Source organism: Neofelis nebulosa, chromosome 2 (assembly GCF_028018385.1).
Source record: "Neofelis nebulosa isolate mNeoNeb1 chromosome 2, mNeoNeb1.pri, whole genome shotgun sequence".
NCBI classification, from domain to species: Eukaryota; Metazoa; Chordata; class Mammalia; order Carnivora; family Felidae; genus Neofelis; species Neofelis nebulosa.
This window is the reverse complement of record NC_080783.1, coordinates 200,546,613-200,568,959: the sequence shown is the minus strand read 5'-3', so window position 1 is coordinate 200,568,959 and position 22,347 is coordinate 200,546,613. Positions and strand designations below refer to the sequence as shown.

General features: G+C 36.5%; 1 protein-coding gene across 20 annotated transcripts in view; it reads left to right on the top strand.

Moving 5' to 3' along the window:
• EPB41 (erythrocyte membrane protein band 4.1) overlaps positions 1 to 22,347 on the top strand; it is a 202,643-nt gene that overhangs the window by 74,356 nt on the left and 105,940 nt on the right. For 19 of the 20 annotated variants that reach the window (XM_058718334.1, XM_058718335.1, XM_058718333.1 and 16 more), the window contains 3 exons: positions 12,175 to 12,652; positions 19,718 to 19,930; positions 22,235 to 22,339. In XM_058718334.1, coding sequence (XP_058574317.1) covers positions 12,182 to 12,652; positions 19,718 to 19,930; positions 22,235 to 22,339 — 789 coding nt within the window. In that variant the 5' untranslated portion in view covers positions 12,175 to 12,181. The remainder of the gene's footprint in view (positions 1 to 12,174; positions 12,653 to 19,717; positions 19,931 to 22,234; positions 22,340 to 22,347) is intronic. The other variant, XM_058718341.1, reaches the window with a different exon arrangement.

Genomic DNA, 22,347 nt, shown 5'->3' with positions numbered 1-22,347 from the left:
TTTCTAAAAATTTCTGATTGTATAAAGACAATTTCACTGCCATATCCCCAGGGCCTAGAAAAGAACCTGGTATTTAATATCTAATCTGTGACCTGTAATGAATGAACTTTACTTTCCAGAATTACCTTGTCCTTACAAGCTCTGTATTTTTGTACAATCCTGGGCCATGTAATCATGCCTTTTCTTTCATGTGTTTTCAGAATTTGTTTATGGGTCACCTGGGTGACTAAGTTGGTTGAAAGTCTAACTCTTGATTTTGGCTCAGGTCATGATCCCAGGGTCATGGAATCTAGCACTGTGTTGGGCTCTGTGCTGAGCGTGGAGCCTGCTTAGGATTCTCTCCCCTCCCCCCCCCTCCCCCTCTGCCTCCCCCCTAAAATTTAAAAAATTGTTTGTAATAAGCTTACAAATTTGACTGACCTCTTTTCTCAGTATAAAAACTTTGTGAAATTGTTATTTTCTGCCAAGTTCCCTGATATGATCATGTTACCAACCAATTATTCTTTTTTTAATTTTTTTTTTTTTCAACGTTTTTTATTTATTTTTGGGACAGAGAGAGACAGAGCATGAACGGGGGAGGGGCAGAGAGAGAGGGAGACACAGAATCGGAAACAGGCTCCAGGCTCCGAGCCATCAGCCCAGAGCCCGACGCGGGGCTCGAACTCACGGACCGCGAGATCGTGACCTGGCTGAAGTCGGACGCTTAACCGACTGCGCCACCCAGGCGCCCCAAACCAACCAATTATTCTTTATTGCTTGGAATTAATAGGGCCCCTCTCCCTTTTTAATGTTTATTTATTTATGAGAGAGAAAGAGAGAGAGAGAGAGAGAGAGAGAGAGAGAGAGATGGAGTGAGAGTGGGGGAGGGGAAGAAAGAGGGAGACACAGAATCCGAAGCAGGCTCCAGGCTCTGAGCTGTCAGCACAGAGCCTGATGTGGGGCTCAAACCCATGAACTCTGAGATCATGACCTGAGCGGAAGTCAGATGCTTAACTAACTGAGCCATCCAGGTGCCCCAGCCCCCTCCCTTTTGAGAGAGAAATGTCATCAAGCTTAGTCAATACTTCAATTCTTTTAGCAAATAGTGGGTTATCTGAAGTATACCATTATTCTTTTAAGAGTGAAGGAGTTTATTGGACTTTTATTTGTTATTATGAAAACTTTTACTTCTGTTGTGTTGCTGTTGTTTGGACAGAAGACATTTATTCTTCATTGGACAACAAATCATAACCTCCTCGGATTTACAGCTATAGAATCTATCTATCTGTCTATGTATGTATGTATGTATTTATTTATTTATAACTTAATGAAAAAATTTTTTAAGTTTTTATGTAAATTTCAGTTGGTTAACATTCAGTGTGATATTAGTTTCAGGTGTACAAAATAGTGATTCAACACTTACATACATCACCCAGTGCTCATCACAACAAACGCACTACTTAATCCCCATCACCAATTTAACCCCTCCCCCCACTCACCTCCCTGAAATACTTACTGTTGGTAGATATTTTCTCTGTGTCAGTGTTAAAACTGTGTAAGGAAGATTTTATCTTCTGGCAGTCTGTAGTATATTTTTCACATTATCAGTGGTGGAAGGCAACCATAGCCTCCGTTCCAGTCTTTAGAATCTTTAGAATGTTTCCTTAAACAAGTCACGGTCCAGTGCAAGTTTCTGATTCATACTTGTACTCTAGTCAGATGGTATTTGATGTTCAGTTTATTTACTGTAGTGAAATTTTACCCATATAATAAATCTGAGAGAACTTTTTGAGTTTAGAAATTAGTAGGTATTGCTAGATTGAATTGGCTCTAAGATAATAGAATGAAAATCAGATGTAAGAAAAATTTAGTAGTCTTGGGGAAAACTGCTTTGCGTTAGAAATTTTCAGGTTTTTGTATGTATTTGCCTTGAGATTTTTGAGCTTTTAAGAAGTACTTCCTTTCTGTTACACTTTCAGACTACACTATTACATTGTTCTTTGTTTTCCAGAAGAGTTTATATGAATACAACACCTTATATAAATAACAGCACTAAAGACTTTTGGTCTCTACTTAAAAAAGAAAGAGAATGTCTTTATATTGATGTAGCTTATTCACAGCCTCTAATTGCTAGTCATGATATAATGGGAACTTCATTGTAGGCTTATATGGTATTTGAAGGTCCAGAGTATGTTTCATAAGATACATGTGTTGAGGTTATTCCATTAATATGAAGCATTAGTCTTATTCTTCTTATTTTAGACATGACTTAATACTCTTGGCTATTTAGTTTGCGAGTCAATGGTAGATTAGCAAATAGCAGATTAGAAGAAGAGATGTCGGAAGCTACTTATTGGCAGGCCACCTTGACATCTGCAAGCAATCTGAGTTAATTTCTGCAAATAAACAAATAGGAAAACTATTAAAGGCAGATACAAAAAATAAAAAACCCAATGCTCATATATTCCTGTGGCAGAGCTCACCATCCCCACAGACCTTAATAGCCCTTGAGGACATTGGCACTACATAGTAATTGAGGTTCATGATGGTAACTAAATCAGTAAAAGTTTAATTATGTTCTGCAGGTTATTTAGATGAAACAGGAAGCATATCCATTCTATAAAAGATTTCCATTCCGAACGGCTAACCTGACACATTTTGACACCCAAAAGGAGTAAAACTCAATTCTTTGGAAAACAAATTTTTTTGGTTTCACCAATTCTTCAGTGATGCCTAGTATTCATGGGGGTTAGTGTGTCCTTTTGGGAGAGCCTAGGTGGTATAATTTTAGAATATGTCCAGACATTGTCTTAGTGCAAGCTTGAATTCTATAGAGAAGTGAAGAGCATTTTTTATTTTTATTTTTTGGTCTTCTTAGAAGGAGGTGAGTAAGTTTGTTTATTTGAAAATATCTTTGAATGAGTTGATTCAGTGGTGTTAGTCACCCAGAAATGTCTTAAATTAAAAATCAAGTTGTTGAAAACAGCATGTTCATGCTGAGTGACATTTCTGATTCGCTCATTATGGCAAGTATTCTTTAAAAGTCTAGGAGTAGTTTGGGGCACTTGGGTGGCTCAGTTGGTTGAGCGTCTGACTTTGGCTCAGGTTGTGACCTCACGGTTTGTGGGTTCGAGCCTCACGTTGGGCTCTGTGTGGACAGCCTGGAGCCTGCTTCGGATTCTGTGTCTCCCTCTCTCTGCCCCTTTCCTGCTCATGCTCTTTCCCTTTCTCTGTCTCTCTCAAAAGGAAATAAACGTTAAAAATTTTTTTTAAAAAAAGTCTAGGAGTAGTTTAAGGTCAAAATAATTTTGGGAGGATGGAGAATCATGAAGGAATTTTTTGTGTATTTTACACAAAATTTTTGTGTATTTTGTGTATTTTGTGTAAATTACCATTTTTATCTGAAAACCCCATAGGTGGTTATCCTATTTTTCTAGAAGTGCTAATTGGTGTACTTAAATTGAGTTATCAAGGAAAGACACTTTCCTGTGGTTTTGAGGGATTGCTTTTATTGGGAAACTATTTTCTGCATATTTTTTGAAACTTCAATATTTGAACATTTTTTCTTTCCATCTAAAAGAATGCCCCTGAATTCTGTTGTCTGATTAGAGAAGCGAAAGGGCCTTTTCTCCTTTATTTTTCTGTTTTTTCCCCATTATTTTTCTTTTTAAAAATTTTTTAAAAATTTATTTTGAGAGAGAAAGAGAGAGAGAGCAAGCATGCACTAGCGCCCAAGCTGGGGAGGGGCAGAGAGAGAGAGGGAGAATCCCAAGCAGGCTCCACACCACTAGCACAGAGTGCGACTTGGGACTTGAGCCCACGAAACTGTGAGATCCTGCCCTGAGGCTGAAATCAAGAGCTGAACACATAACTGAATGAGCCACCCAGGTGCTCCTTAATATCCTTTTCTTATGAACTGTTGTCAAATTGGCTAACCTCCATCTTGTATATGTATAATATATGGTTAAGCCTAAGTTATTCATTTATCCTTTTTTATATTCATTTACTGAACAAATACTGAGTACCTACTGTGTTCTGTGCTAAACCTGGCACACAAGTTCTGTGTTAGGTACTAGGTATACTGTGGAAGGGAAAACAGCCCTTCTGTCATGGGTATTACAGTGTAGTTGGAAGTGGTGTAGCGGGGAGGACAGATATTAAACAGTAAATGTCCAGTATGTTCTGATATATTGAGAGAAGTGCTGTGAAGGAAATAAGTAGGCTCTGGGATAGAGAACTAGAGAAGGGACTTATGGGGGAGACTTTGTAAATATTAGGACAATCAAGGAAGCTTGTTTGGAGGAGGGATTATTCAAGCTGAAACTTGAAGTGTAAGAAGACACCAGACTTTTTGCAGGAGGTAGGGTGTATTCCAGTCTAAGGAAATGGCATGCACGGACGAATGTCTTAAGTGAGGAAAGCACTTGGCTAGTGTGATTAGAATGTAGAGGCCAAGAGGAAAGTGGAACAAAGCGAGGTTGTTGAGATCATTCAAGGAGCTATAGTTCAGGTGAAATGAAGGAGGCTTGCACAAACATGGAGGCCGTATAGAAGGAGAAAAATGGATCGATTCTAAATATAGACTCTGTAGGACCAACAGATGGATTTAATTGGGAAGGGAAATGGAGAAGACTGAGACAAGGCTGGAGCTTAAGTTTCTGGTTTGAGCTACGGAATGGTAGGACTGAGCTGTTTGCTGGAATAGGAAAAAGAAAGAAGCAAGAGTTTAATTTTGGATGTGTTGTATTGAGATGCTCATGAGATAGCCACCTCTCTCTTCTGTTTTGGTTCTATTGCTATAGTTCTTTTATTAAGCCATTTGTCAGTGGGTCAAGGAAGGTGTATTATAAAAAGACCTCAGACTCAGACACGAAACTGCCTGGGTTAATGAGAAGCATGCTAATGAAATAAGCTCGAGAAACTAAGGAGGACGGTAGTTCTTAAGCTTTGGTTGCAAGGCTTTTCAAGTTTCTCCCTCCTGTATTGGTTTCAGCTTCCCTAGGGATCCCTATTGTGAATTTTTTTCACTGATAACCTGAATTTACCCAATCATTTGTTGAGTTTCTCTCTGCCTCTAGCCTCTCCTGCCTCTACTTTGTTTACCTACTTCCCTGCTTAAAAACCTTCAGTGGTTCTCCACTGCCTTCAGGATAAAGTCTGAACTATTAAGCATGTTAGTCAAGTCCTTTCATAATCTGTCTTCTTTGCTTGTCTGTTTCCTTACACCGTATGGAAGAAGTATGTACATGAGCAGGGGATTTGAAACTGGTGGGAATGGAGGTGGTCTTGGCCAGATTGAATAGCTTGTCTGTAAATTCTTAACAGGGGCTTATTTGGCAGAGAACAGTGAGGTAGAAGCATGTGATGGACCAAGTTTTAGAAAGATACTATTCTGGGAATTTACAATAGAATCACAACCCTGTTTCAATAAAGCATGGTTTAGGTCTGTGATCTGAGGCAAATTTTTAAACCTCCTAGAACCGGTTTGTTTATCTGGGAAACAAAAACACCTACCTTATAGAGTAGTTGTAAGAGAACATGGAATAATAGTAATTATTATTTTAGTTAGAATTAATTTTCTAACTAAAATTTAGAAATTTTTGAAACTTCAATATTTGAACATTTTTTCTTTCCATCTAAAAGAATGCCCCTGAATTCTGTTGTCTGATTAGAGAAGCGAAAGGGCCTTTTCTCCTTTATTTTTCTGTTTTTTCCCCATTATTTTTCTTCTTAAAAATTTTTAAAAAATTTATTTTGAGAGAGAAAGAGAGAGAGAGCAAGCATGCACGAGCGCCCAAGCTGGGGAGGGGCAGAGAGAGAGGGAGAATCCCAAGCAGGCTCCACACCACTTATAGGCTCCACACCACTCTCACCACAATGGAGAGTTACCACTCTATTCTAACCTTACTTCCTTCTACTTCCCTTTTGTAGCCCTTTTCTAACAAGTATGGACTACTTACTAGTTCCTGAATAGCTACAATATTCTTAGTAATGTCTGTTCTCTTGTCTGCATTTCCATTTGCCCTTTGCATTTCAAATTTCTATTACCATCTTACACTCACTCTTCAAACTGTAACTTAAAAACCACCTTTTCCATATGGCCTTTTGTGATCACTCTAATTGAAAGTTCTTACTTTATACTTCTCTAATGCTTAATTGGTTCCGCTCTTGAGGCTTTGTCTGATTAAGCACCAGGTACTACCTGGTGTTTTAGTTATTTATATATACTGGATGCCCCTGCTTTCTGAAAGTAGAGTATTCCTATGAAACCTTTTGTAAGCCAAAATGGAAAGCCAAAAAGAAGCAATTACCCATTCAATTATATGGAAAAATTTGGGGGCGTTCCCGGATCCAGAAAAATAACCTCTCTTAAAGCTTTTCTGATACCTTTGGACACATCTTGCTAATAGATGCACAAAGTAAGTCTAGGTAAAGCAAAGATACTCATAGACACCGTTCAAAGCTATGATGGCTTGATGCTGAGATGCTGACTGTAGTTCCAGGAAGGAGCTTGGTGGTGCTACCCTGTCGCTGCTCAGGGTGTACTCTGTCTCTATAATGGCTTGCTGCAGAACAAATGCTGAATGCTCTTTTCTTTTTCTTTTTTTGGAAAAGTTCAAATCCTCTTCAGATTTCTTTCAGTTAGTAAAAACGGGCATAGATGGTTCCCAATTTGTGATGGCTTAGCTTGCAATTTTCTGATTTTACATTAGTACAAAAGCTATTACACATTCAGGAGAAACTATGCTTTGAGTTTTGAATTTTGATATTTTCCTGGGATAGTGATATGCAATATCATACTCTCTTGTGATGCTGGGCGGTAGCAGTGTTGAGAGCAGCAGTGAGCCAGAGCTCACAGCCACGCAATTATGAGGGTAAACAACCAATACACTTACAACCATACCGCAACCAGTTTTTCACTGTCAGTACAGTATTCAATAAATTACATGCATTACCCAACACTTTATAATTCAGTAGACTTTGTTAGATGATGTTGCCTAACTGTAGACTAATGTAAATTATATTTAAGGTAGGCGAGGCTAAGCTCTGATGTTCTGTAAGTTAGGTGTATTAAATGTACTCACAACTTATAATATTTTCAATTTACTATGGTTTTATCAGGACATAACTGGATCATAAGTGGAGGAAGATCTGTGCTAATGTATGTTTTCTTGAAAGCAAAGTGGCATCACTCAAACTTTCAAAAAGTGGGGGATACCTGTATGTCTTGTCTCCCTAAGAACTGTGTATTATTCTTTTTGGGTCCCTTTCAGTTGCTAAGCCCAAACCTTACACATGATTAGCACTCAGAAAAACTTGATAGATTAGTACACAGAGCTAATTTGAAGAGTGTTACCAATACCTAAATCATTATACTTCATCCATAAATGGTGATCATAAGGAATTTTCTGAGTGGTGCCAAACTGTAGTGTTTTTACTAAGTTTTCCACCTAGGAAACATTAATGGAGTATGGACTATACTAATGTTAGAAAGAGATACAGAAAAGGTGAAAGATATTGTCCAGCCCTTGCAAATCTGCTCAGTATCAGTTATTTAAAAATCTGATTTGCCCGAAGTCAACAGATGCACCCTGTTAAAACAAGTGTATCTTGTTTTATACCAGATGGGGTATAATTCCAAGGGTTTGGAGGATTAAGTTTGAGATGGAATGGGAACTCACGGCTTTGTCTTCATTGCTGGTTGTTTTTTTTTTTTTTTTTAATCGAAAGACCTCTTTCTGACATTAAGTAAATAGATACCTCCTTTTGGGTCTTGTATCAAGCATGAAAGGAGTATCATTTACTACAAACAGGAAGGGCCTGTTTGTAGAGCATTTATCCTCTCTTTGCTGCTTGATTTCTTTGTATCTTTTCCTCTGGTTACCCATCTTATCATTTGTAACCTGAAGAACTTGGCTGCATGTATAACAGATTTGTAAGGATGAGCTTATTTGAGCTTTTAGTAAATGGTCCATAGGATGTTTTCTTTCTGCTATTTAGTTTTTGTTTAATCCTGATCAGCCTCAGCTAACTGGAGATTCTTGCCTGGTTTATTGTTTTCATTTAATATTCTCTTCCTACTCCCAATCCCCTATGGTTTTGTGGCTCTTACTAATAGTGTTGCTACTCATTCATGTATGCATGGCTGGAAAGAACATGCATGAAAACTATCCTTAATTTATTTTTATTTTTCCTTGCATGCACTGAATTATAGCATCTCTGCTGAATACTAACTACATTATCTGACTTCCTGGTTGTTTTCCTGCATTTAATGTATGATATTACCTGAAGTTGGTTTTAGTATGTCCAATAGAATTCTTTTGCCCTTCTGCTTGTATGCCTTTTCCCTATATTGGGCTCTTACCTGTTCTTTACTTACATTGCTTTTTACAATATGTCCAATTATATGGCAGATGTATCTGTTTTGCACTGATAGATGTTATTCTCTAATTCTTTATTCATATATCTTTTTTTATTTAAGGGTATTTATTGAGCACTTTCTATTTATCAGACATTTTGACATACTTGTGAGTTTCTGCTAAATAAGACAGAGACACTGCCCTCATGTGTTGTACATTCTGTTGGGGAGGGCAGACAATTCAAAAAAAAAAAAAAAAGGAAAAAAGGAAAGCAAATAAGCAAGGTAATTTTAGACAATAAGTGCCATGCAGGTAGTTAAAACAAGGTGAGTTGATAGTGTCTTGGTGGCTAATTTTTTTTAAATGTGAGTACAGTTGACACAGAATTTATATAATAATAATTCCGTGATTGTTTATCCAAAGGAAATAAAAACACTAATTTGAAAAGATACATGCACCCCTATGTTTAATGCAGCGTTATATATAATAGCCATGATATGGAAGCGACTTAAGTGTCTATCAATAGAGAAATGGATAAAGAAGATGTGGTTAATGTGTGTGTGTGTGTGCACGCGCGCGCGCCCGCACATGTGTGGTGGAATATTACACAGCCATAAAAAAGATGAGATCATGCCATTTGAGACAACATGGATGGACTTGGAGGGTATTATGCTATGTGAAATAAGACTGAGAAAGGCAAATATATTATTTCACTCATAAGTGGAATCTAAAACAATAACAAAAACAACAACAAATGAATAAACAAAGACAGAATCAGATCTCTAAATACAGAGAACAAACTAATGGTTGCCGGGGGAGGAGGGTAGAGGGTTGGGTAAAATGGGTGAAGGGGAGTAGGAGATACAGGCTTCCAGTTATGGAATAAAGTAAGGCACGGGATTAAAAGATATAGCATAAGGGATATAGTCAATGATACCGTAATAGCGATGTATTGGGACAGATGGTGGCTACACTTGTGGTGAACACAGCATAATGTATAAAGTTGTTGAATCACTTTATACATATGTCTTGATCATTCATTCCTAAATGTATCAAAGAGATCATACCAGTGGAGATACCAAGAGCACTGATTTTGGGCAAGTATGACTTGCCGAGTATGACTACTTGGACAATTTGGAATTACCATAGCTCTATGGATAAAATTTTCAATTAACTTTTGATTAAGTAACAAAAAGAATTCTGAAAAATGTTGATCGTTCAGCTTCTACATTTAACAATATGTTGCATTCTTTGCTTCATTCATTATTTCAGCAAGCATTTGTTGAGCATTTATTGTGTCAAGTATTTTTCACTGTTCTACTTTCTAAATGTAGCTTTTTGCCATCTTTATTTCTTAGACATTTTGAGTATGTTCCAAAAGTAATAGTCTTTTTTTTAATGTCTTGCTACTCAAAGAGTGGCCATTGGGCCAGCAGCATTGGCAACATCTGGGAGCTTGTTAGAAATGCAGAATCTCAGGCTCCATTCCAGACTTGCTGAATCAGAATCTGTATTTTAACAAGATTTCTAGGTGATTCAGTGCACATTAAAATTTAACAAGTACATATATAGCATATGGATTGTTACCATCTGTGTGTTTTTTTTTAAACAATTGAGTACTTTTACTCATTCAGTTACTTTCTTAAAGACTCCCTTTCATGTGAAAGCAATTACAAAAATATCCTTAGAAAATATTTTCTATTTTTAAAACTATATGAAAAAAATTATAAAACATGGAAATAAATACATACTCTTTATTTAGAGTAAGATGTAGGTAAAATACTGTTAGAAGTGGGGCTTAAGTGATTTTCACATCTGCTAAAACTTTCACAAAAGATTTGTAATTTTTTAAAATAGACCTTTATGAGAGACCTTGCTATAGTCTGTTGTATGGGAAAATTTTAATGTAGCAGTGGTTTTGGTACCTTTTTAGTAGGGTGAATGATGAAGTCATATATGAAACTCATGGGAAATAATCCTAAGTTCTCATCCCATCCTCTATTTTTGCAAAGGAAGTATGAAATAAACTGGTGCCCTCAAATCAAATCATTAGTCTTTTAGAATAAATAGTAGTTTGATGTCCAGGTTTTCCTTTTGGTCGTTTGATTACTTAGAGATTAAAAAAAAAAGAATTTTGGAAAAATCAATTGCCTACTCCTAATAGGAGAAATTGAAGACAATTTTATTTATTTTATTTAAGTACAAGTGTACCTCACTCAAAGGTAACAAATGAAGAATGTATATTGGTCAGTAAATGTTTTAAGTAGTTTATAAGACTGAATTGCATATTTTAGTAGCACAGAGTAAACTTTTATGACTTAGTAAATGAGAGTAGAAAATGTGCTTTGGTAAATTTTTTATCATTTAAAATATTTTTAATGCTTAAAATAATTGCCAGGAGAAATACATCATAGGTAGAAAGAACTGCAAGTGCAAAGGGCCTGAGGAGGGAATGAGCTAAATATAGTTTATTAATTTGGATTGTGAACATTCAAATAAAATTACTTCATTTAAACAGTGTGAAGCACATGTGAAGACATGGTAAATGCCACTTTTTAAATGGAGTACTTTAAAAAAAATTTTTTTTTAATGTTTATTTATTTCTGAGACAGAGAGAGCATGAGTTGGGGAGGGGCAGAGAGAGAGGGAGACACAGCATCAGAAGCAGTCTCCAGGCTCTGAGCTGTCAGCACAGAGCCTGATGCGGGGCTCGAACTCACAAACCGTGAGATCATGACCGGAGCCGAAGTCAGTCGCTCAACCGACTGAGCCACCCAGACGCCCCTGAGTACTTCTTAGCAGTGAATCAACACGTAAGATCATCAATAGTCAACTTTATTTCCTGGTGTCACAAAAGTTCCCTTGTATGTTGGTTATTCTTTAGTAAAGTAGATGTGACGATGTTTTTTGGCTATTATTATGAGACCTGACTAATAATACTGGGATTTTTGAGATTAAGAGGCTAGAAAGCAACAAGTTTCAAATATGTGAGGTCTATAGCCTGCCTTCTTCTTTCCTTTGCTCTCAGCATTTGCTTTCTAAATCTGTCTTCTCTATTTTGCTCCTTTATTTTTCTGTTATTTTCTATTTTTCTCTATTGTAATAGCTTCACTGTCTACTCTTATACACTAAGTATTCAGAATCATATTTTTCAGAAGAAAAAAATATCTTAAAGAACTTACAGCAGGATACTTTTGTAAGAGGCTGTAATTTAGTAATGTAACATGAAAATTTAAGGATTTTTTTGGTGATTATTTTAATCAAATACTTGTCATTGCTGTTGTCAAGTCTAATAATTGATCAGAATTCAGCATTTGCTGTTCTTATTAGAGAGGTCAATGCATTCTAAGAAATACATAGAAAAAGAACAATAAAGAGTTGGGGACTTTTTAATCTCACCATTTATTGGGGTGTAGAGAATTTTGGAAAGGATAATTCCTGTAAACTTTGCACTTTTATTAGATTGATGGTATACAAATAAGCATAGTATACAAATAAGATCCTTTTTTAGGAAGGATAAAATGGTATTTGCTATATACAGTTTTGAGCATTGAATTAAAAATATGCATTTCTCTGAGGTGGCCTCAGGGGCAAGGTAATTTCTCCATGTGCACATATTTAGCAAGTCACAGCATTAATAATTTATTCAGGATGTATAGGTAAGGTATTTTTTTGTACTTTAATGCAAAGTCTCATGCTTAATGGACTGGAGTACTGTCTGTGGGTGATTAAATATCTAAATATATTAATTTTGGCACACTTGACGTGATTTAGGGTTTTGCCTACAGTAATCTGTTTTGATTATAAGAGTTCCCCTTTTCTGTCTTTTTAATAGCAACATTATGACAACAGAGAAGAGTTTAGTGGCTGAGGCTGAAAATTCACAGCACCAACAACAGAAGGAAGAAGGTGAGGGAGCCACAAATTCCGGCCAACAAGAAACTCAGCTGGAGGAGCCTTCTCAAGAGGCAGCTGAAGGAGATAATCAGTGTGAACAGAAGCTGAAAACATCTAATGGAGATACTCCTACACATGAAGACTTAACCAAGAACAAGGAACGGACATCAGAAAACAGGGGCTTATCACGGCTGTTCTCCTCGTTTCTCAAAAGGCCTAAGTCTCAGGTGTCTGAGGAAGAAGGCAAAGAAGTAGAGTCAGCTAAAGAGAAATGTGAAGGAGGTCAGAAAGAGATAGAATTTGGAACCGGCCTTGATGAAGAGATCATTTTAAAGGCCCCAATTGCAGCTCCTGAACCTGAACTCAAAACAGACCCATCCTTGGATCTTCATTCATTAAGCAGTGCAGAAACACAGGTAAGGATGTGCAAATGTGTGAGAGGTGTGTAATGAAGATCATTTACATACTTTGTTTTTCACTTAAAAACATTTGGTTTTATTTCTTACTGACCAGTTGACCTAGGCATTGATAGTAATGAGTTTAACATGAAACTTTGTAATTTCTGTTCTAAGGAAATTGTTGTAGTCAATGGAAACTTGTCTTTTTAAAATTTTTTTTGAAGTTTATTTATTTTTGACAGAGAGAGCGAGAGAGAGAGAGTGAGCATGAGCTAGGGAGGGGCAGAGAGAGAGGGAGACACAGAATCTGAAGCAGGCTCCAGGCTCTGAGCTGTCAGCACAGAGCCTGACGCGGGGCCCCAAACTCACGAACCATGAGATCATGACCTGGGCCAAAGTCGGATGCTTAACTGACTGAGCCACCCAGGCGCCCCTGAAAACTTGTCTTTTTAAAAGATATACTCTGTACTTTTATATTTACATTTTATAAGTCAAAACAAAATGAAAGAAAAGTATTTATTAGATGAGTTTATTTAGCCTATATATCATTTGGCTGTAATAATAGAACAAGTCCAAGATTTTTTAATGAGAGGGGGGAAAAAGTGAGGTGGTTTAGAGTTCATTTTGTTGGAATTATTAGGAATGGGACAGTTTATTTACAAATATGGTCCTTCTATGAAAATCCTCCCTCAAAAAAGCAATGTAATAGATTCAAGCCATCCAGAGGTGTGTGCTAGGTTTGAGCCATGCCTGCCTTATTTTTATTGTTTTCTCCAACTAGATTATGTTACCAGTGTGTAAGTTATAGATAAGGAAGGCTAGCTGTTTATATCACCTTTGTAATATACAGTAGTTTGGGAACTTAATTGTGTCACAGTAACACGTTGCTACTCAAAGAGTGGCTATTGGGCCAGCAGCATTGGCAACATCTGGGAGCTTGTTAGAAATGCACAATCTCAGACTCCATTCCAGACTTGCTGAATCAGAATCTGTATTTTAACAATATTGCTAGGTGATTCGATGCACATTAAAATTTAACAAGTACATATATAGAATGTACTAAACATGAGTTGTGAATTTGTTTATGTGTTTATTTTTTTGTCTGGTATCCAAAAATATTAGAAAGTATTAGTACCATAATGCAAACTATTGTGTAGGAATCCCATTTGCTTTTAGCCTTACTAACTACAAATTAAAAGCTATTTTAGGGGCACCTGGGTGGTTCAGTTGGTTGGGCGGCTGACTTCAGCTCAGGTTATGATCTCACGGTTCGTGGGTTTGAGCCCCTCGTCGGGCTCTGTGCTGACAGCTCAGAGCCTGGAGCATGCTTTGGATTCTGTGTCTCCCTCTCTCTCTGCCCCTCCCCATCTTGCACTCTGTCTCTCAAAAATGAATAAACATCAAAAAAACCACTACTTTTATTTCTGAAGTATGTGAGCACTATTTGCATTGTTACAAGTATAAATCCTATGTTTTTATTATAGGACTCAGGTTTGGGATAAACAATTTTATTAGATTTTTAAAAAAATATATGTATTTCTAGGGGCGCCTGGGTGGCTCAGTCGGTTGAGCATCCGACTTCGCCTCAGGTCATGATCTTGCGGTCTGTGAGTTCGAGCCCCGCGTCGGGCTCTGTGCTGACAGCTCAGAGCCTGGAGCCTGCTTTGGATTCTGTGTCTCCTTCTCTCTCTGCCCCTCCCCCGCTCATGCTCTGTCTCTCTCTCTCTCAAAAATAAAATAAACATTAAAAAAATATATATGTATTTCTAAAAATGTTACTTGTATATTAAAAGTGCTAAGAGTAAAATTTAGGATAAAGTTGTAATTACGTACTTGCTGTTAGTGCAACAAGGTTGAAAAGAAGATTTACTATATAGTGTAAGTTAAGAATGCAGGCTATAGAATCAGTCTAAGAAATCATAGCTGAGTGGCACTTTTGCTTAATCAGTTTCCTCCTCTGTGCAATGGGGATAATACCACCTCTGGCTATTAGGATTAAACGAGATAAACACAGAAGGCTCTTAAGACATTGTCTGGCACCCATTAAATGTTTATTATTATCACTCAGTTAATAAATATGAACAGAAAATGCAAAGAAACCCTACATATCTTAATATTATTAATTTAATTTACTTTTAGAAATACCAAAGGAGTTAAATTACATTATCTTCCAGGAAGCCTTATACTTTGAAGAGGTTTTTAACTGCTTTTTTCTCCTCTGCTTTTTATGTGGGGAAAAATCCATATTTTGTTTTAGTTAGCATTTGAATGAAGGCTAGTCTATTTTATCTAAAGATCATAGCATTTGTACTGAAGTTAAAACAGATGACGGACAAAGTTAATTTTAGATTTAACTAAAGTCTCATTCATTGAAACTTTATTAAATCAGAATTGTGATAAATTGTATGCAGGTGTTTATATATAAAGAAAAAGAAAATATATTAGTACTGTTAATAAATTTCAGGGAGATATTGATTAAAGGAGAAAACTATTTTGGGCTTTTTAGAAGCTAGTATTTATAATCAAAACCTTCTAGATCAGAACCTTGTGGGCAAAAGTTTATTTGCTTAACCATATTTCTATATATGTGGTAGAGTTTCATTTGAGTGGTCCTTTTCTATCCAGGTTTTTTAAAAACCTAGTCTTCGTCTAGGATACCTTGGGTTTTTTTTGGAAGCCATATGTAAGTTTTTAATGTTTATTTATTCACTAAACAAATTTTTATTTAGGGGTGCCTGAGCAGCTCCATCTGTTCAGCATCCAACTCTTGATTTCAGCTCAGGTCATGATCTCATGGTTTGTGAGTTTTGAGTCCTGCATCAGGCTCTGTGCTGACAGAGCTGACCCTGCTTGGGATTCTGTCTTCCTCTCTCTCTCTGCCCTTCCCATACTTGCTCTCTATTTTTCTCTCAAAATGAATAAAAATAAACTTAAAAAAAAAGTACTACAAACTCCCCAAATATTTATTGAAAACCTACTATATGTGCCAGGCATTAAGCTGGATATCATTGGTAAATGAAAACTACGATATGACATAGGTTTAAGATCATAAAATCTGGAGCCAGACTGGTCACTTATTAACTGAATGATCCTAAGCAAGTTACTTTAGCTTCTCGGGCTACAGTTTTTCTTTCTTTTCTTTTCTTTTCTTTTCTTTTCCTTTCCTTTCCTTTCCTTTCCTTTCCTTTCCTTTCCTTTCCTTTCCTTTCCTTTCCTTTCCTTTCCTTTCCTTTCCTTCCTTTCTTTCTTTCTTTCTTTCTTTCTTTCTTTCTTTCTTTCTTTCTTTCTTTCTTTCTTTCTTTTCTTTAATTTTAATCCTAGTATAGTTAAGTACAGTGTTATATCAGTTTTAGATGTACAATATAGTGAATTGACAATTCTGTACATTACTCAGTGCTCATTATGATAAGTGTTCTTGATCTCCTTCATCTAATTTTTTTTTCTTGCAGATAGGTTATTTTCATTTTTATTTTTTTCATATCATAAACTTAATTTCTTTTTTAAAATTTTATTTTAATTCCAGTGTAGTTAACATGTAGTGTTATATTAGTTCCAGGTGTACAATATAGTGATTTAGAAATTCTGTATATTACTTAGTGCTCATCAAGATAAGTGTGCCCTTAATCCCCTTCACCTATTATTTTCCCCTTTCCTCCCTCAACCATCTCTTTGTTCTCTATAGTTAAGAGTCTGGTTTTTAGGTTTGTCTCTCTCTTTTTTTCCTCTTTGTTTATTTTGTTTCTTAAATTCTATGTATGAGTGAAATCATGGTATTTGTTTTGCTCTGACTGGCTTATTTTGTTTAGCATTGTATTCTCTAGATCTATCCATGTTGTTGCAAATAGCAGGGTTTCATTCTTTTTTATGGCTGAATAATATTATCTATTCATCTATTGATGGGTACTTGGGCTGCTTTCATAATTTGGCTATTTTAAATAATGCTGCAGTAAACATAGGGGTACATGTATCTTTTCAAATTAGTGTCTTTGTGTTCTTTGGGTAAATACCCAGTAGTGCAATTACTGGATTGTAGTGTAGTTCTATTTTTAACTTTTTGAGGAGTCTCCATACTGTTTTCCACAGTGGCTACACCAATTTGCTTTTCTACCAACACTGCACGAGGGTTCCTTTTTCTCCACATCCTCATCAACACTTGCTTCTTGTGTTTTTGATTTTAAAGATTTTATTTGTAAGTAATCTCTACACCAATGTGGGGCTGGAGCTCATGACTCCAAGATTAAGAGTCACATGCTCCACTGACTGAGCCAGCCAGGTGCCTGTGTTTTTAGCCATTCTGATAGGTGTGGGGTGAAATTTCATTGTGGTTTTGATTTGCATTTCCCTGATGATGAGTGATGTTGAGCATCTTTTCATGTGTCTGTTGGCCATCTGTATGTATTCTTTGGAGAAATGTCTGTTCATGTCTTCTGCTCATTTTTAAATTAGATTATATGTGGTTTTTTGTATTATGTAAGTTTTAAAATACATCTTGGATACTAACCTTTTATCGGATATATCATTTGCAAATATCTTCTCCCATTAAGTAGGTTATCTTTTAGTTTTGTTGGTTGTTTCCTTTGCTGTGAAGAAGTTTTTTATTTTGATGTATTCCTGTAGCAGGATTCTCACACAGAGAGTTGTGACACCGAGGTTGTTCTTTCCAGGAAGCAACTTTATTCGTACCAGCATGGCTCAGTTGGGTTTGTACCCGAAGAACTGAGCCCTGAATGCCACGTGGCAGTTTTTTATGTATTATTTTACTTCTTTGTCTCCCATATATGGTAACACACAAGCATGCAGTCTAATTAAGTGGTCTCATGTTACAAGGTTGTGAGGGATGTTGTCACTTACAGCCAGGTTGCCTTGAGGTTTTTTTCTTTCCTTAAGGAGGGGATCCTACCATAGTCCCAGTAGTTTATTTTTGCTTTTGTTTCCTTTGCCTCAGGAGACATCTAGAAAAATGTTGCTATGGTTCTGGCCTTTGTTTCTTATCTGTCAAATAGTCCTCTCCCCACAGGGTTATTATGAGGATAAAGCAGGTTCATGTAAGTAAAGCTTTTAGAATAGTAACTGGTCCATTAAAAAAAATTTTTTTTAAATGTTTATTATTTATTTTTGAGAGAGACAGAGTGTGAGCAGGGGAGGGGCAGAGAGAAAGGGAGACACAGAATCCGAAGCAGGCTCCAGGCTTAGAGCTGTCAGCATAGAGCCTGATGCGGGGCCCGAACCCACATACCATGAGATCATGACCTGAGCTGAAGTTGGACGCCCAACCGACTGAGCCACCCAGGCACCCCGTAACTGGTCCATTTTAATTGTTATGTATGTAGCGTTGTTGTTGTTGTAAAACGTAATCCTTATTCTTGATGACTTTCTAGTCTAATGGAAGAGACAAACAAATGAGTGAATATAAAACATTTATTATAATAAATGTTATAAAGGCAATATACGGGGTACTGACATGAATAGCAGAGTGGGGGATAGGATAGATATGATTGCTAATTGAAGGCCTCTCTGAAGAGGTCTCATTTAAAAGGGTCATGAAGGATGGGAAGGAGCCTTTTAGACCACCTCCAATATCTAATGCAGAAGCCAAATAATTAAATACTTTTTCCTAAATGTCAATCATGGATTCTTCTGAAAGAAAAGAATCAGCGAGATTTAGTTAAGAATATTAAGAACCTTTCAGCAGTTTTATTATGCTGGAATTAAGAAAGTATGTGCCAAAATGTTATTTCACTTACCTGTGTAACTTTGGGATGACCTCATGATAACCCTAGGTTTTCAATTTGTCCCTTGCTTCTTAGAGTCTGCTTCACAATTAGCATGATTGGTAAGTGGTAGAAAGAAGTTAACTGGTATTACAGTTGTTAGCCTAGTTTATAATGTTGCTTTATGCTCTAAAATTGGTCCCAGGAATCCCTGTTAGCCATTCATAAGATTTAGAATATGTGATAAATCACATCTCATTTTGCACTTCATAAGGCTACCTTGCTAAAATTGAGGAGCTTAGGGGCAACTGGGTGGCTCAGTTGGTTAAACATCCAAATTCGGCTCAGGTCACGATCTCACGGTGGTTCGTGAGTTGAACCCCACATCAGGCTCTCTGCTAACAACTCAGAGCCTGGAGCCCGCTTCAGATTCTGTGTCTCCCTCTTTCTCTGCCCCTCCCCCACTCGTTCTCTATCTCTATCTTTCAAAAACAAACAAACGTTAAAAAATTAAAAAAAAAAAAGTTGGGGTGCCTGGGTGGCTCAGTTGGTTAAGAGTCCAACTCTTGGTTTTGGCTCAGGTCATGATCTCACGATGTGTGAGTTCGAGCCCTGCATCGGGCTCTGTGCTGACAGTGCAGAGCCTGCTTGGGATTCTGTCTCTCTCCCTTTCTCTCTGGCCCTCCCCCACTCACTCTCTCTGTCTCTCTCTCAAAAATAAATAAATAAAACTTAAAAAAATTTTTTTTAAAATAAAGTAAAATTGAGGAGCCTATAGGGCATCTGGGTGGCTCAGTCAGTTGAGTATCTGACTCTTGATTTCGGTTCAGGTCATGATCTCATGGTTGGTGAGACTGAGCCCCGTGTCAGGCTCTGCACTGATAGTGCAGACAGACAGTGCAGAGCTTGCTTGGGATTCTCTCTCTGCCCCTCCCCCACTTGGGTGGTGCTCTTGCTCTCTCTCAAAATAAACAAAAGTAAACATTAAAAAAATAAATAAAATTGAGGAGCATGGGGCAGAGATGGTAAGGTTTTAATAAACTTTAATAATACATAATGGCATAGCCAGGAAGAATGTATATGCTGAGTGCAATAGACTGGTGTCCTCTAGTTTATCAGAAACCTTCATGTATTGATTTGAAAGATAGGATTCTACCTGAGAAGTTTTGAAGACAGCATAGTGTGTAGATCTTGTAGGAGATTATAATATCTTTTATAGATAAATAATTATTTAATCTTAATATCACTTAAATTTGTCTTAACATTTTTTTCTTCTTCAGTGCATTTATTGGTAGCATCATTATAGGTAAAACTGTATAGAGCCTATTTTGTGAAATGTTTTTATTACTGACTTGATGTCACGGATATGTAGCCTGCCCAGGAAGAACACAGAGAAGACCCAGATTTTGAAACTAAAGAAGGAGGAGGACTTGAAGAGTGCTGTAAAATAGAAGTGAAAGAAGAAAGTCCTGAATCAAAAGCAGAAAGAGAATTAAAAACTTCCCAGAAATCAATCAGAAGACACAGAAACATGCATTGCAAGGTTTCTTTGTTGGATGACACAGTTTACGAATGTGTTGTGGAGGTGAGTGCATTTTAATTTCCGTAGTCAGAACTCTTACAGGTTGTTTCCTGTAGGGTTGAGTGTCAGTGACTATTTCTATGGACTGAAATTTTAATAGTAATTTTCTGGAAGTGGAGGTGTGGAAGGATTATGAGTGAGTCTTATTTTCTTCTCCAGTTTTTTTCTGTATCTGTCAAATCTTGTGAATTAAGCATGTGTTACTTTTAGAATCCAAAACAATTTTCTTTAAAAGCAATTGGTTTGTTATTTATAGAATGACCTAGCATGATTATATTTTCCAGGTAATCTCAATTTCTGATATTAGGTCTAGTTATCCCCATAACTGTATTTGTCAAAAAATTGCTATGTGTTCATTTCTGCTGTCCCAGATCTAAACCTTAATAAGCTTTGGTTTATTCAATGTATTTCTTGAGCCCCATGAAATAGGATATAAAAAATTTAAATCAAGTAATGCCATTTCTTAAAATACTCTATTATTTTCTGAAAGAATAAGTAATTGAGTTGGGATTTAATGAAAATGTCAATTATATGGTTACTCTTTTGCTCCTTCAAGACAAATTAAGGATTTTTAAAATCCTTAAAAATCTAGTAACTGTTTTTTTTAACTAGAGCAGTAATTATCAGTTATATGCTTGATATAAAGCAGTTATGAATATTACTAATAATAGCCTTTATTGATAAGACATATAATTCACATATACTTGTATCTTAGGTATGTAATAAATATGTCTGAATTGAATTATCTGTATGCAAACATATCAAAGCTCTAATAGTCTAAAATATTATACTCTATTAATAAACATTCCTTTTCCAGGTTTTAAAAAAGAAATCTAGAAAAATACACTACTGAACTTTGAAAATAGTCACTACACTTGGTAACTAGAGACCTATGGTCTGCTCTTTCTGCTTCTCATCATTAGCTAGTTGAGAGATGGGGAAAGCTATTCCACACTCATTCTTCCCATTCAGACTAAGGTCCAGATATGGGTCCTTTATATCTGAAACATTTGGGGGCAGATGTGTTTCAGAATTCAGAGTATTTTGGACTTTAGAAAGACAGTATTTACTTATGCTGCATATTTCATAACACACCCACTAGGGTGTGTGGCAGTACCAAGATTCATTCTAAGATGGGTAAATAAAGATCATAAATAGCCTCATAACAGTTCAGGGCAGAATTTGCCTTCAAATGAACTTTGGACACCCTCCCTCTGGGGAAAAAAAAGGCCTAAAATTTTACTTTTTAGAGCTTTTGGATTTTGGAATTATAAATAAAGGAGTAGGGGCCTATACATGAAGAATTCCCTAATCATTTCTGTCATTTGGAATGAAAACATAAGAGGGAAAAAAATGAAGAAAATGATGTATCATAGATGGGTTAAGTCTGAAAATGAATGAACATCTACTAACAGTCATTAAAAGCAACTCTGCTCATTGAGAGAAGGACAGGTGTATGTGTGTCAAAAAATATTCTAATTTTTTTGAAGTATTTTTAAAAATACATTTCTCAGCAATTGTTAGCATGTTTGATTTTTTTCAACAATTCCAGTAAATAGACAGTATAGGTATAAATATTCTTACCATTTTACATATGAGAAAGCTAATGTTCAGAAATATTAATAGAATTAATCCAGGTTGTTTAGCTTGTAAATGGAGGAGCCAGGACTTTTTGACTGTACATCTTAGCCTCTAAGTTAGGCTAAGTAGGAGTATTAGTACCCAAATTTGGCAGTGGTAGGATTTCCTACGTAAAGAAACATTAAGAAAATGATTTGTAGCACACCTGAAAAAGCCACTGCAACAGGTAATGTCTGTAGGGTATCTAGAATTTTAGACTTTGTGTGTTTTTCAGCAACCTACTGTCTTGGGACATTTGGTCTGAGAATGGTAGAAAGCCTAATGATTTCCATAGCATAGCCATTATTAATTGTCAACGTCGACAGCAGATTCAGTGAATTTAGGTGGTCATGATGATAGCAGACCATAGCAAGCTTCAGGAAATACTACACCAAAAATAAAGAATGTGATGTTTGGGTTGGAGGTAGGGAATGGTTGATGAAAGGAAGGTGAAATATTGCTTTGAATTCTAGCACTAGTTCCAGGCCACTAAGTGCGTTGCATACTTAAGCTGACAAATTAAGAAACAAGATTTTTATAACCCACCATTGTTCTACTTACGCTTTATAACCATCTGAAAGTAGTGGTAACCAAGGGTAAAAGAGGAAACGGTAAAATGACATTTTATTTTATTTGGTGATAAATACAAGAATAAGAGGAAACCTCATAATATATATGTCTTTGCAGAAACATGCTAAGGGACAGGATTTGCTTAAACGAGTGTGTGAGCACCTCAATCTTTTGGAAGAGGACTACTTTGGACTAGCCGTTTGGGATAATGCAACCTCTAAGGTGAGGAG